The sequence below is a fragment of the Podarcis erhardii genome (genome assembly GCF_964252035.2).
Source record: "Podarcis erhardii genome assembly, chromosome: 15".
In the NCBI taxonomy this organism is placed as follows: Eukaryota; Metazoa; Chordata; class Lepidosauria; order Squamata; family Lacertidae; genus Podarcis; species Podarcis erhardii.
In genome coordinates, this window is record NC_138505.1 from 3,140,016 (window position 1) to 3,154,846 (window position 14,831).

The following is a 14,831-nucleotide window of genomic DNA, read 5'->3' on the forward strand; positions in this document are numbered from 1 at the left end:
TAAATAATAATAATAATAATAATAATTTATTTATACCCCACCCATCTGGCTGAGTTTCCCCAGCCACTCTGGGCAGCTCCCAATCAAGGGTTAAAAACAATACAGCATCAAATATTTAAATCTTCCCTAAACAGGGCTGCCTTCAGATGTCTTTTAAAGAGAAGATAGTTGCTTATTTCCTTCACATCTGATGGGAGGGCGTTCCACAGGGCGGGTGCCACCACCGAGAAGGCCCTTTGCCTGGTTCCCTGTAACCTCTCTCACTTCTCGCAATGAGGGAACCGCCAGAAGGCCCTCGGTGCTGGATCTCAGTGTCTGGGCAGAACGATGTGGAGAGTTCACGTAAAAGCCAACATGAGGGTCTAAGTCTTGCCACCGAGACTGTGGGTGAGGGCCCATGACCTGCCTGGTATCCCTGCACACAGAAAACTAGCCTGTCAGGGAGAGGACAGGCCTCTTATCCCTGATGTGCTAGATTTCTAAGTGCAAGGGGCTTCGTTCTCATTCACAGAAAGAAAGCCATCTACGTGGGCCTCCCATCTGCAACTGGAGATGCTCAAGCCCAATGGGCTCACCTGCGACACGTCCTCCATGTTACGCCGGAGCTGCTCCATGTCGTGCTGGTACTCCTGCCGCACCCGGTCCAGCTCCCGGTCGTGACTGGCTACCTCCTCCTTCAGGGCCCCCTTCAGGGCTGTCAGCTCCCTCTCCCGCTGGCGCAGGTGGTCCTCCAGCTTCTGCCGGACCCTCAGAACCTCCTCCAGCTCCTCTCTGGTCTCCAGCAGCTCCTGGGGAAAGAGGGCAGAACTGGCTCTCACCCTATCGGCTCAGCCTTGGCAGGCCGGCTCCATCAGGCACCTTCTGGCACTGAATTGGGCCAGCATTTAGAGCTTGACTTTTTCCTCTTCCCTCCGTGTCCCTTTTTCCTTGCATGTTGTGGTTGTTGAGTGGTTGTTGTTGTTGTTTTTAAGATTATAAGTTTGATTATAAGGGACTGTCAAACATAAGCCACTCTGCTAGCCATTTTGGACAAAGAGCAAGGGTAAAAAGGTAAAGGGACCCCTGACCATTAGGTCCAGTCGTGGCCGACTCTGGGGTTGCGGCACTCATCTCGCTTTATTGGCTGAGGGAGCCGGCGTACAGCTTCCGGGTCATGTGGCCAGCATGACTAAGCCACTTCTGGCGAACCAGAGCAGCGCACGGAAACACCCTTTACCTTCCCACCGGAGCGGGACCTATTTATCTACTTGCACTTTGAGGTGCTTTCGAAATGCTAGGTTGGCAGGAGCAGGGACCGAGCAACAGGAGCTCACCCCATTGTGGGGATTCGAACTGCCGACCTTCAGCAAGTCCTAGGCTCTGTGGTTTAACCCACAGCGCCACCCGCGCCCCATGAAGAGCAAGGGTACAAATGCTCTAAATAAGCAAATAAATAATTTGCAAAACAAAGCCTGCGCCTACTTGGAGTTTTTCTTAGAACAGGGGTGAGCAACTTCAGGCACAGATTATCTGTCTAGCCCTCGGGAATCTCCCCAGACCACATCCCATTTCATCCTCACAAACAACCCTGTGAAATAGGTTAGGGCAAAATACAATCATTGGTGCAATATCACGCCTAAGCGAGCTTCATGGCTGAGCAGGGATTTGAACTCTGGTCTCCCAGGCCTGGGGCAACCTTTTGCCCCCCAGATGCTGACCAACTACAACTCCCATCAGCTGCTGCAACATCTGGAGGGCCAAAGATCCTCCACACCCAGCCCTTGTCCAACACTCTTAACCACAAAAGTGGTTTTGCTTATCTTCCTATAGACATAGAAATGTAAGGCTGTTGTCATGCAGGAAGACCTGTTCGATCGTGGAATGGACTCTCTCGGAACGCGGTGAACTCTCCTATGCTGGAAGTTTTAAATCCAAAATTGGGAGGAGGGGCACCTGTCAGGAATTATTGAGCTGTGATTCCTGCCTTGCAGGGGGTTAGACTAGATGATCCCCAAGGTCCCTTACACCCCTACAACTCTGATTCTATTACAGGAGCACGTTGCGGAGCTAAGCAGAGACTCCATGGAGCCACTTACTTTCAGCAAAGCATCCCTGTCTGGAGAGTCTCCCATCGGCTCCCGGAACCGGTCCAGCTCCTCCTGCATCTCCATCAGCTGGTCTTCCAAGTCGGCCAACTTGGCTTCTGTCTCCTCCTTGATTGCTTTCATGTCCTTCAGCCTTAAGAATCAGGAAGGAGGAAAGAGAAGGGGGTGGGAGTTCATCTTAACTGTGCCGGGTAGGGCTAGAGGCGTTAATAAATAATAATAATAATAATAATAATAATAATAATAATAATAATAATAATAATTTATTTATATCCCACCCTCCCCAGCCAAAGCCGGGCTCAGAGCGGCTAACAACAATAAAAGTAACACAGCATTTTAAAATCAATTCAAAATTAAATTAATGGCAACCATTGGGCTAGAGTTCTATGGGGATTACCAAAGCAGGGGGTCAGGCTGCGCCTTGGGCCAAGGGCCTGGTGGAACAGCTCCATCTTGCAGGCCCTGTGGAAAGATGTCAAGTCCCACCGGGGCCTAGTCTCTTGGGACAGAGCATTCCACCAGATCGGGGCCACAACCAAAAAAGCCCTGGTTGAGGCCAGCCTAACCTCCCTGTGGCCCGGGACCTCCAAGATGTTTTTGTTTGAAGACCGTAAGGTCCTCCGTGGGACACACCAGGAGACGCGGTCCCATAGGTACGTGGGTAACTATCAGACTTTGAAAAGCCGGCATGACTTGATCAAGTTCAATTTTGTCGAATCAATTTCGCCAAACAAGTTTCCATTGGATCGCAATTCATTGCTAGTTTTGAACTTAATTGTGTTGCTGTCATTATCATCTTCCTAAGTGGGATGTGCAAGCCGCTAGTCTGAATAATGCTTTTTGTAGGGTTGGGGACCACTGGAATAGAGGATTAAATCAAAGTCTTTCTGCTGTGTCCTTGCCTACAAACTTTATTCACCCCGTGAGCCTGCAATACAAGTGTCACCGAGACCACAAGTGACACAGGCGAGTGTGATGGCCTGGGACTCGGGCTTGGAGCCAGAGGAGTCTCAGTCTGCACCAGATCCTTTGCCTCACGCGGTGTCTGAACCAAGTCTGGGGCCTGATTCTGAAGAGCCCCAGTCTGCATTGGTTCCCTTGCAACAAGCACCACCTGGGCCGAGTCCGGGGCCTGAGCCTGCCCTGGCTCCAGATGCGGGGATGACCTCATTGCCTCCAGCTGGGCCATCACTTACAGCTGCTCCACTACTGGTTGGGTCAGGGGAGGCTGAGGCGGCCCCTGGGTCTAGTAACCCACCGACGTCTCCCGAGCTGCAGAGACTGAGGTCTGAGAGAAGGAGAGACCTGAGTACTTGCAGGAGGAGTGTTCACCTTTGGGTGAGACAGGGAGGTGAGTGGCTGGGGGATCAGGACCGGCCGTTACCCCGACAAAGATAAAAGGCTGTCGGACCTCGCCCCAGGTTGCGGGAGCAACATTGCTATATGCCAGAACCTGCCTGAGATCCTGCGCCAGACCTAGCTTGGTTTCCTGTCTTGTGTCCTGCCTTGGCCCTGTCGGACTGACTCCTCGCGGAACCCTTGGATTCGGGACGGGACCTGGACCGTGTTTCTCGGGTTACCCCCGGGCCCAGAACAGCGAGGCTGCATGGCGGCGACAGTGGCAAGAGGTGCGATTCGGCCACAGCCAACTCTGCTCCCCCCCCCCAGCCCTCTGGATCCAGAAACTGCAGATCTGGACGCTGTGGCTGGAGCTCAAATCCATCCCTGTTTCACCCAGGTGCTATGGGATGTATTTCTGCCCTTTCCTCCTGGGCGCCACCTGGTGGTGGTGGGCGGGGCCAGAGGCAAAAGTGGGAGGGGCAACACATGCAAATTTTTACCTCTGTACAGCAGCCCCGCCTCCCTCTTTCCCCCCACAAGAGTATTATGTACAGTACAGTATATCCTTTTTTGCTTGTAGACGTTCAGGTGACAAGAGCCCCCACCTGAAGGAGGGCAGGAATCAGGTGCAACCTGGGGGTCTTGAGATCTGGAGGGAAAGGTGGGCTTGCAATTACCTCGGGGGGGCTCCCCACCTCCAAAAGCCCCCAGATTTGCACTTACTCTCGTACGCTGCCCTGGAGTTCCTGGCTTTTCTTCTCAAAGGCCACCCGCAACCGGTGCAACTCCTCTTGCGACTCCTCCAGCTGGACCTCCAGGTCGTGGGGGGCGCCGTTCCTGTGGCCATTTTGCAACAGCTCCAACCTCTGACGGAGCTGTGTTTGGGGGGAGGGAGCGGTGAAAGAAAGAAAGAAAGAAAGAAAGAAAGAAAGAAAGAAAGAAAGAAAGAAAGAAAGAAAATACAGTGGCACCTCGGGTTAAGTACTTAATTCGTTCCGGAGGTCCGTTCTTAACCTGAAACTGCTCTTAACCTGAAGCACCACTTTAGCTAATGGGGCCTCCAGCTGCTGCCGCACCGCTGGAACATGACTTCTGTTCTCATCCTGAAGCAAAGTTCTTAACCTGAAGCACTATTTCTGGGTTAACAGAGGCTGTAACCTGAAGCGTCTGTAACCTGAGGTACCACTGTAAATAGGCCCAGAATGCAACCATCTACAGGTTTTCCCCCAGATGTTCCGGCATTACCCAGAAGCCTCTGCTTCCACAGCTTGGATGGGAAGGCGTGACAAATATGGCGGCCGCAGACCCACCGACTGGGGAGCAGTGGGGAGGGGAGGAAAGAGCAGAGACCCCAGGCACCTAACCCCAGTATTGTCTACACTGATTGGCAGCAGCTCTCCAGCGTTTCAGGCAGGGGATGCTCCCAGGCCTACCTTGGAGATATTGAGGATTGAACTTGGGACCTTCTGCACCCCCATTGTTCAACCCGGACCCTGAAGTCCAGCGCCGAGGGTCTTCTGGTGGTTCCCTCTCTGAGAGAAGCCAAGTTACAGGGAACCAGGCAGAGGGCCTTCTCGGTGGTGGCACCCGCCCTGTGGAACACCCTCCCAGCAGATGTTTAGGAAATAAGTCTCTTTAAAAAACATCTGAAGGCAGCCCTGTTCAGGGAAGTTTTTAATATTTAATACTGTATTGTTTTAAACACTCGATTGGGAGCCGCCCAAAGTGGCTGGGGAAACTCAGCCAGATGGGTGGGGTATAAATAATAAATTATTATTATTATTATTATTATTATTATTATTATTATTATGCACGCCAAGGATTTGCTCTACCACCAATCTACACTGCGTGTTTTAAATATATGTGTTAAGTTTCAAGTCTTTGTAGTTTTAAGGAGATGGCTGCACTAAATGGGAACAGAGGAAGCTGCCTTGTACGGAGCCAGCCCCTTGGCCCATGCAGCTCAGGGCTGCCCGACACTGGCTGGCAGAAGCAGGGGACATTCCTGGGGCTACCTGACGACACCTAGGGTCTTCTACATGCAAAGCAGATGTTCTGCCTCTGGAGACACAGCACCTCTCTCCCTAAAGATAAGGGCAAGACTCTGGTCCTCATGGTTCCGAATCGAGGGCTGATTTTAAACAGGGAACAGGAGACACTCCCAGCGCCTTTTTTTCCAGAAGCCTGAACCTGGGACCTCCTGCCTGCAAGTCAGGAAGCAGAACAATGGCCCCATGTGTTCTGTTTCTTGTTTGTTTTGAGTAGGACCGTGTCCAATACAGGTGAGGCTCTTGTTCCAACAAAAGGGGAAGAGGTGCTGTTGCAGGAATTTATGTATAGGTTGGGGGGGGGGTTGCCCCTCCAGCAGATATCAGGCACACACAGCCCACTACCAAAACCAGCACAATCCCTTTTGTGACTTGTCCCCACAAAACACTTCATCACAGTTTCTTCCTATCTATTCAAAGGGCTTCTGCTGCACGATGCCAAATGTAAGAATTCACTGATAAATGTATCTATGTACTGGCTCACTGGGAAAACTTCAGAAATTCATCTAGACACGTGAGCTCAGCTACTCAGCAGCCCCTCTGCCTGAGTGATAATCCCTGGCATCCTGATACCTGAGGGCCAGACAGGTAGCCATTCCAGAAACAACAAACCCAGATGAAGACAAAAGGGTGGGATTAACTTGGCTGGGAAACAGGGAAATATAAATATCTTTTTTGTTACACTTGATGGGTGTTTGGTGGAGGGCAAGGGAAACCATGGGGCAGGGTCCAGGATGCTCAGATTACGGCCACCAGACCTCCCCTTTCATGATGTAACTGTGATGTATGAGTGATGTAGTTTGGGGGGAGTGTAACATGGGGATTAGCAGCTAATAAATGTTTGGGGGCTCTTTTGTTTGGGGCTTCCATCTTGTTCCACCTTGTGGCAGGTGGGAGTCCTGTCACGACAGTCTTCAATCAAGACCAAGCCCACTGGCTGCTGTTTTGCTCTGGGATTCCTGGCTGGGGTCCTTGTTTTTTGTCCAAGGGAGCCCTCAGATTTCTCCGTTAACAGTGCCAACACACCTTGGTTTCCTCGTCCAACTTCCGCTGCAGCTCCTCCACCTTCTGCGTCAGTTCGCCCGCCAGGGGGAGAGAGGCTGTCGACTGCACCGTGGGGGCAACCTTCCAGAAAAAAAGGGGGGGGGAGAAGCAAAGGACATCAGATGGGGAGACTCTGGAGACATGGAAAATGGTTGGCCGCTTGGAATTCTAGGGGGAAACCACCACCATCGCAAAAAGCCCATAACCTGGATGTGCGTGTTGAGCCCGCTTTTATCTATGCTCTATACAGCTGACTGTGCCCCCAAATACCCCAGTAATAAGATCATTAAGTTTGCTGATGATACAATGGTGGTTGGTTTAATCACGGCTGGAGAGGGGGAGGCAGCCTATAGGAAGGAGGTTGAGCAGTTGGGGGAGTGGTGCAGGAAAAACAACTTACTCCTTAACTTAAAGAAAACAAAAGAGATTATTGTGGACTTTAGGAAATGTAAATTGAATATTCAGCCACTCATTATTGAGGGGAAGTGTGTGGAACAGGTCTCGGTGTTTCGATTTCTGGGAATGGAGTTGAGAGATGACCTAACCTGGGGAGAAAACAGCAGAGACCTGATGAAGAGAGCACAGCAGAGGTTATATTTTCTGAGAATCCTCCAGAAAAACAATCTCTCCAAGGACCTGTTGATGGCATTTTACCATTGTACTATGGAGAGTGTATTAACTTATGGTCTGTGTGTGTGGTTTGGGAGCTGCACGGCCAGGGAAAAAACGATGCTTTTCAGGGTTGTAAAGACTGCGGAGAGAATAATTGGGTGCACTCTTCCCACCTTGGATCAAATCTACGCTTCCAGGTGCCATAAGAAAGCTGCAGAGATAGCGCAGGATAGTGTGCACCCCGGAAATGATCTCTTTCAGCTTCTGCCTTCTGGAAGAAGGTACAGGGTTATAAAGACCAGGACTAGCCGCCTGAGAAACAGTTTCTATCCAAACGCGATTCTGGTTTTAAACACAGTATAAGGAGTCTCTATAGTATATTGTATTTTAAGATGGGGTTTCAGAGTTTTTAGGGGTTTTGGAATGTCTTATGTAGATTTTTCAATTTCGTTGTTCTGTATGGGACAATGACAATAAAGATATTGTATCGTATCGTCTGCCCCAGCCCCCCTGGGACCGAGAACGAGGCAGCAGCATGACCCCCACCCCGCTTTGAAATGTAAAGCTTGGGCAAGCAGCCTTCTTGCACCCGAGGCCCTTTCCACATCCCTTCAACCGGAGAGTCATCTGTTCATGGCCTCCCTCCGCCCTCAAGCAGCCGGTCCTCATGAGGTGTCAGTTTCAATAGAGAGAGAAAGAAATCCCTGTCAAGAAACGAGGGCTGGAGGGAGGGCAGGAGAGAGAGGAAGATTTGCCGGGAGAGCTCTTTAAAAAGAGAACTGAAGTTTGCAAAAAGAAAAAAAGAAAGATGTTTGGGTTCATGTTTGAAAAAGTGCTAACAGCCCCCCCCCCCGAAGATGCACAGCAGGAATTCATCACTATCTGAAGCTGAGCAGAGATCAAAGCTTCTGGGCTTTTAAATGGTTTCATCCAAACTCTTGCTGACACAGGAATCGTTTTTCCCCCTCTGCAAGATATTCGCTGTAAATAGAAAATCCACTTTGCCCCACAGAGTAGAGGACAGGCAGGCGAGAGTTAATCTGTCCCTTTTCCACGTTTCGGGGGTCTCATGGGGAAAGTGGGGAGAAGGGAGACTAGTTTTGGTTGGATAGGGCAATGGGAAAGATGCCCCCCATATCAGAAGGCAAATCCTCTTTCTTTGTGGAGAAAATACACAAAAAATAATAATAATCACCTTCCCAGTAAACTAACAATGCCACAGGGCCTATCTAGCTCAGCACTGCCAACACTGACTGGCAGCAGGGTTTTGGGTTAGGGGGAGATTCCCAGTCTAGCTGGGGATACCAGGGATCAGGTCTGGGAGGTTTTGTATAACGGAGTGAGGACTCTTCCACCGAGATCGTGGTTTGCACCATGAGACCCTCCCTTCCCGCGGACAGTGCATGCTCTGGTTATCTCCTGCTTGGACTACTGCAATGCGCTCTACGTGGGGCTACCTTTGAAGGTGACCCGGAAACTGCAACTAATCCAGAATGGGGCAGCTAGACTGGGGACTGGGAGCGGCCGCCAGGACCACGTAACACCAGTCTTGAAAGAACTACATTGGCTCCCAGTATGTTTCAGAGCACAATTCAAAGTGTTGGTGCTGACCTTGAAAGCCCTAAACAGCCTCAGTCCAGTAGACCTGAAGCAGCGTCTCCACCCTCATCATCCAGCCCGGACACTGAGGTCCAGCTCTGAGGGCCTTTTGGCTGTTCCCTCCCTGAGAGAAGTGAGGTTACAGCGAACCAGGCAGAGGGCCTTCTCGGTGGTGGCCCCCGCCCTGTGGAACGCCCTCCCACCAGATGTCAAAGAGAACAACAACTACCAGACTTTTAGAAGACGTCGGAAGGCAGCCCTGTTTAGGGAAGCTTTTAATGTTTAATAGGTTATTGTGTTTTAGTGTTTTGTTGGAAGCCGCCCAGCGTGGCTGGGGAAACCCAGCCAGATTGGGGGGGGGCTATAAATAATAAATTATTATATTATTATTATTATGATTGCACATAGCCCCAGGTTCGAATCCTGGTGTCTCCAGTTAGAAGAACAAGCTAGCAGCCGATAGTAGAGAAAGCCTTTCTCAGCCCGAGACCCTGTCCATCAGAGCTTAGCAGACAATATTAGTCTCAAGGGACGATGTTTCTCGCTTGGTGGAAGGCAGTTACAAATGGAAACTCTGGGAAAATCCGGCTTTTGGGTTTCCCACAGTGGCTGGCCACTGTGAGAACAGGATACTAGCTAGATGGACCATTGGCAAGCTAGGCTCTGTTCTTTGTAGAGTGTGCATTGGGATTAATGCAGAGCTTAGCTATTCCTTTCTTAAAAGGCAGGCTGCCTCACGCCCAGCCCTATCCTTTCCCTTAATCCCCTCATGACCTTCTTGGTATGGTGTCCCAAGAACACAGTAAATAAATCTCCACAATCAAACAAACCGTAGCCATCTCAGGATTTGGAGAATGCGAGGGCAAGTTCCTAGTCCTCATTGTTCTGGGGAGAAGCCCAGGAATATTGGCATCCCGGCGGAACGGATGTGGGTTCAGCGGTCCGTCCTTGTCCCCGTCCCCTCAGAACTGGGACGCATCGACCAGAGAGAGGGCAGGAATCACGCCAAGGAGGAAATGATTTCGTCTCACAGCTGTGACACGGTGTTTTCCGCCAGGTACTTACGGATAGCGTTTGGACCTTCTCGAAGACGAGGTTGGTCTTTCTCTTCACCGCTGCATCACTTTCCGTGTTTCTGAAAGTGACAAAAACGTTAAAAAATAAATAAATAAATAAAACCAGCTCAGCTTAGAATGAAAATCGCCAGCATGTCAGGTCCTGTTATTCTAAATAGGATCCAGCAGAGCCCCGTGTGTGTTTGTCTGCTCCTAAAATGTAATCCAAACATTTACAAAAAAATTTACATCAGACCCAGATAGGGTTAGGGATGTGGGTGGTGCTGTGGGTTAAACCACAGAGCTTTAGACTTGCCGATCAGAAGATCGGTGGTTTGAATCCCTGTGACGGGGTGAGCTCCCGTTGCTCGGTCCCTGCTCCTGCCAACCTAGCAGTTGGAAAGCACGTCAAAGTGCAAGTAGATCAATAGGTACCACTCCAGTGGAAGGTAAACGGCGTTTCCGTGCGCTGCTCTGGTTCGCCAGAAGCGGCTTAGTCCTGCTGGCCACGTGACCCGGAAGCTGTACGCCGGCTCCCTTGGCCAATAAAGTGAGATGAGCGCCGCAACCCCAGAGTCGGCCACGACTGGACCTAATAGTCAGGGGTCCCTTTACCCTTTACCTTTTACCAGATAGGGTTAAAATATGGTACACACTGGCAAGATGCAAATAAATAAGTCATGCAAATAAATGAATAAATAAGATGCAAATAAATAAGGCACCGTATTATATTTTAATTTGCTCCTGTGATATTTCTTTTCAAATAAAATAGCAATAATAGTAGTTCTTTTTATTTTTTTAAGGGATTAAACCCCAATTTCTGAAGAACAGGCTGATGAATGGGTATGATGACTAAATGGAGCTTCCAGATTCAGGAGCAATCTACCAGATGCAGTTGCATCCGTGCCCCTTCCCGTGAACTTCCCGCATACATCCGATTGGTCACAGCCCTTCCTCTGCTCCCGCCCCAACGCTTACCCATCCTTCAGAATACTGTAGATGAGCTCCTTGGTGTGGTCGATGCTTCCGGGCTGAGATACCTCTTGCTGGTCCTTCAGGAGGTCTGGGGTGGACTTCAGCTGGAAGGAAAACCCCAGAGATTAAACCCCAGCATTTTTGAGAGGGAGGGAAGCAGTGTTTTCAAAAGGCAGCTGCCAGTCAGAGTAGACCAGGTTACAGCGAACCAAGCAGCGGGCCTTCTCAGTGGTGGCGCCCGCCCTGTGGAACGCCCTCCCAGCAGACGTCAAGGCAATAAACTACTATTTTACTTTTAAAAGACAACTGAAGGCGGCCCTGTTCAGGGAAGTTTTTAATGTGTGACATTTTAGTGTATTTTTGGTCTCTGTGGAAGCCGCCCAGAGTGGCTGGGGAAACCCAGCCAGATGAGCGGGGTATAAATAATAAATTATTATTATATTACATATATTTTGTTACAACATTATTAGCCACGTGTTGCCTGCTATTGCTTAAAGTTCGTCTGTTTCTGCAACACAGGGGATTCCCGTTGTTACAGGTCTACGCTGATGGGCTGGTGCTTTTAGGGGTCTCTGGTACGAGCCCCTCACAGCGCTACCCAGAGATGGCACTAGGGACTGAACCTTCTGCACGCACGGCAGCTGTTCTGCCACAGAGGTGCATCAAACTGATAACAATCACGGCAACCTTCTCAAGACAAGCGTGCTGAACCTTCCCACCGGTGTAGCGATCAGGTGGGATTGCTATGAGGAATTATAACAAATATAGATGAAGCCATCTGTGTCAGCAATGAAAGCATTGCATTGACTGGGTTTAAACTATTTTGATGAGATTCTTGATCAATCTACACCCCTGCATCCCTGTTCCATTTTTCTCTCTTCACAAGTCACGTACACACTTAGACAGGCAGGTGTCCTGGGTCCTCAAAGATAATGGGCAGTTTCATCGATGTAGCTTTCTTATATATTAATCTTAGGATGTTAATCTTAGGGCCAGGAAACAGGTTTCACATTAAGGTGATAATGGTCACTGTCCTCCTGGCCATCCTTCTTATCAGGTGTACTGATTGTTTATGACGTCCGGGGTTGCTGTATTCGCTCCTTTGTTGTTTTCATTCATTTACTCCAAAGTATGCATGCCTAACTAGTGTTTATAGTTTAACTTTGTCCCCACTTGGGGTTTGTTTAAATGCTCAGAGGAAATCTGACTGGTTCTTACGAGCACTGTGTAAAGGATTCTTTTGCTAATAAAATGGCCTGGTGAGGGGGTGTGGGGGGCGCACTTTCTCCGAGAGCCTTGCTGGTCAAAGCCTTGTGTCTTATTTTAATCAGGGTCTGGTCCTTTCCTTTGGCCTCAGAGCGCAACACACCGGACCCCCTGGTCTCTGTTTCTAAAGACGCTGGGCCCCGTAGGCTGCCATCAGGAGAAATTGGCACAGACAGCCCCGCAAAAACACAAGGAAAGAGAATCACCTGTAGGTCTGGCTGTGATTTCCTTGCTTGCTTCTCCAAGGCTGGCGCCTCCAGGCTCTTGTTGACCCATTCCCGGGTCAGCTTCGATTTGTCCAGCCCGTTCACTGGCCGCCCAGAGGCCCTGCCGAGGCTCCTGCTTCCGGGGGGCCCGGGATCGGCCACCGAGCCCCCTGCCCCTCCTCCGGAGCCCGCCTGGGGCTCCCCGGCACCCAGCTCCCGGCCGTCGGCCGTGTCATGGTAAGGCACCCTACCGTCAAGGCTCTTGGACCGCTTCCGCTCGTCCAGAGAGAGCCGGTTCCTCCAGGACGGCCGCCCCCGCTGCTGCGCCTTCGCGTCAAACTTGTGGATCAGAGAGTCCACCGAGGACAGGGGCTTCGTGTCGATGTCGCCGGCCGGAGCGGCGGGCTCAGGGGAGTTCGCCACCGCCGGCTTGCGGACGGGTCTCAAGCCGGACAGGCTGCCTGCAGAGTCCTCACTGGGGCTGGGCTGCCGGCGACCAGGCAGGTTCATCATGCTAGCGCTCCTCACGGCGCCCCCCGGAGGCAGGGGTTGGGGGGTGTCACAGGGACTGGCCCCAGGGGCGCTGGGCTCGGGAGGCTCGTCCAGCTCGGGGTCGAGCAAGGAGCCGTGTGACTGAGTCCGCCGCAGCTGCTCCCCAAACGATTTTTTGTGCGGCAGTGTCCGGTAGCCGCCAGCACGGTGCTGCGGCGTGGGACGCCCCTCCAAGCTGCCTGCTTTCGGGGTCCGCCGTGGGCCGGGCTCCTCGTCCGAGGTGCTGTAGCGGGACTGCCTGGCCCCGTACGGGTTCTCTGGCAGGTCGGAATCGGAGCTGAAGGAGCCCGAGGCATCTTTGGAGGAAGATGCAGCCCCGGGGGAAGCGGGGAAGGAGTCCTCCCGCTGGGGGCTGCGGGCGGGGGGCCCGTACTTGCTCTCGCCTTTGATCTGCACCCCGAAGGAGTCTCCCCCTTTCTCGCCACTGTTGAGGACCACGAAGGGCTGCCCGTCGATGCCCTGCACCCGCACCGCCACCCCGTAGGAGCCCGGCTTGGAGGGCTTGGGGCGGATCTTCTGAGACTTGCTGGGCTCCTTCAAGTCGTTGATGAAGCGGATCTGGACCCCGTAGTCCATGGGGCCCGGCTTCTCGGCTAGGGTGCCGTTCACGTGGTGGTCCATCCTCTGCGGGTCTGGGGCCTTGAAAGGATCCTGCCAAAGGGGTACAGAGAACACAGGCTCAGAATCGTAGATTATAGAGCTGGAAGGTATCTAGCCTATCCCCTCTGCAGTGCTGGAATAATAACAATAATAATATATTTATACCCCGCCCTTCCCGGTTCAGAAAACCAGGCTCAGGGCGGCTAACAACAAATTTAAAACACTTAATTGATGCAACAAAAAACAGCATAAAATACAGTATAAAGCGTGAATAACAATAAATTCAGAATTCAAAAATCAATTTAGGGGGAAAATCCATCCAATAAACATTAGATGATCACCAGGACTTGTTTTTACCTATCGCAACGGCCTGATCCTGCCGGCTTTTTCTGATGTTCTTGTGCTAGCTAACCCCTGTGAGCCCCTACATCTTAGGCTCAGGATATATAATAATAATAATTTATTATTTGTACCCCGCCCATCTGTCTGGGTTTCCCCAGCCACTCTGGGTGGCTTCCAACAAAGATTAAAAATACATTAGAACATCAGTCATTAAAATCTTCCCTGAACAGGGCTGCCTTCAGATGTCTTCTGAATGTCAGGTAGTTGTTTATCTCTTTGATACACACACACACACACACACACACACACACATATACAGTGGTGCCTCGCAAGACGAAATTAATCCGTTCCGTGGGGCTCTTCGTATAGCGGTTTTTTCGTCTTGCGAAGCAAGCCCATTGACAGCTTAGCGGATTAGCGCTATTAGCGGTTTAGCGGCTTTTAGCGGATCAGCTGTTAAGCGGCTTATCAACGGATCAGCTGATAAGCGGCTTAGCGGTTTAGGAAAAGGGGGGGAAAGGGGGGGGAACCCGCAGGAACTCGCAAGACGTTTTCGTCTTGCGAAGCAAGCCCATAGGGAAATTCGTTTTGCGAAGCGCCTCCAAAACGGAAAACCCTTTCGTCTAGCGGGTTTTCCATCTTGCGAGGCGTTCGTCTTGCGGGGCACCACTGTATGTGTATATATATATATATATATATATGCATGCAAATACGAATATCTACATCCTAAACGCACCGCTGCCCTTCCTTCCAAGGAAGCCGAACCCTGGGAGGGCTCAGATGAGCGGGGTTGAGCCAGTCCACCACCTCTTAGCCTAACCTACCTCACAGGGTTGTCGTGAGGGTGAAATGGGGTTTGGACGAGAACCACGCGCAGCACCTTAAGATCATTGGAGCGGCGGTATGTAAACGTAACAGATAAATAAATGAATGAAAAGCAAACAATATAAATGCATCAAACATTTTAATGAGGCGGTGGGGGGGGGAGATGTCTCAGGAGGCTGAGCAGTGGGGCCAATCCTGCAAAATCCTAGCTCTGTATATAACCACAATTTCAACTCAACAGGATTTTTCAAATAATATTGCATTATTAATTTCTGTAACCTG

At 50.9% G+C, this 14,831-nt stretch overlaps 1 protein-coding gene across 3 annotated transcripts in view; it reads right to left on the minus strand.

Moving 5' to 3' along the window:
* CGN (cingulin) overlaps positions 1-14,831 on the minus strand; it is a 68,248-nt gene that overhangs the window by 30,989 nt on the left and 22,428 nt on the right. For all 3 annotated transcript variants that reach the window (XM_081840833.1, XM_081840832.1, XM_081840834.1), the window contains exons 2-8: positions 12,231-13,433; positions 10,762-10,862; positions 9,794-9,863; positions 6,500-6,598; positions 4,149-4,300; positions 2,076-2,217; positions 576-788 (exon numbers count right to left, since the gene is read on the minus strand). In XM_081840833.1, coding sequence (XP_081696959.1) covers positions 576-788; positions 2,076-2,217; positions 4,149-4,300; positions 6,500-6,598; positions 9,794-9,863; positions 10,762-10,862; positions 12,231-13,403 — 1,950 coding nt within the window. In that variant the 5' untranslated portion in view covers positions 13,404-13,433. The remainder of the gene's footprint in view (positions 1-575; positions 789-2,075; positions 2,218-4,148; positions 4,301-6,499; positions 6,599-9,793; positions 9,864-10,761; positions 10,863-12,230; positions 13,434-14,831) is intronic.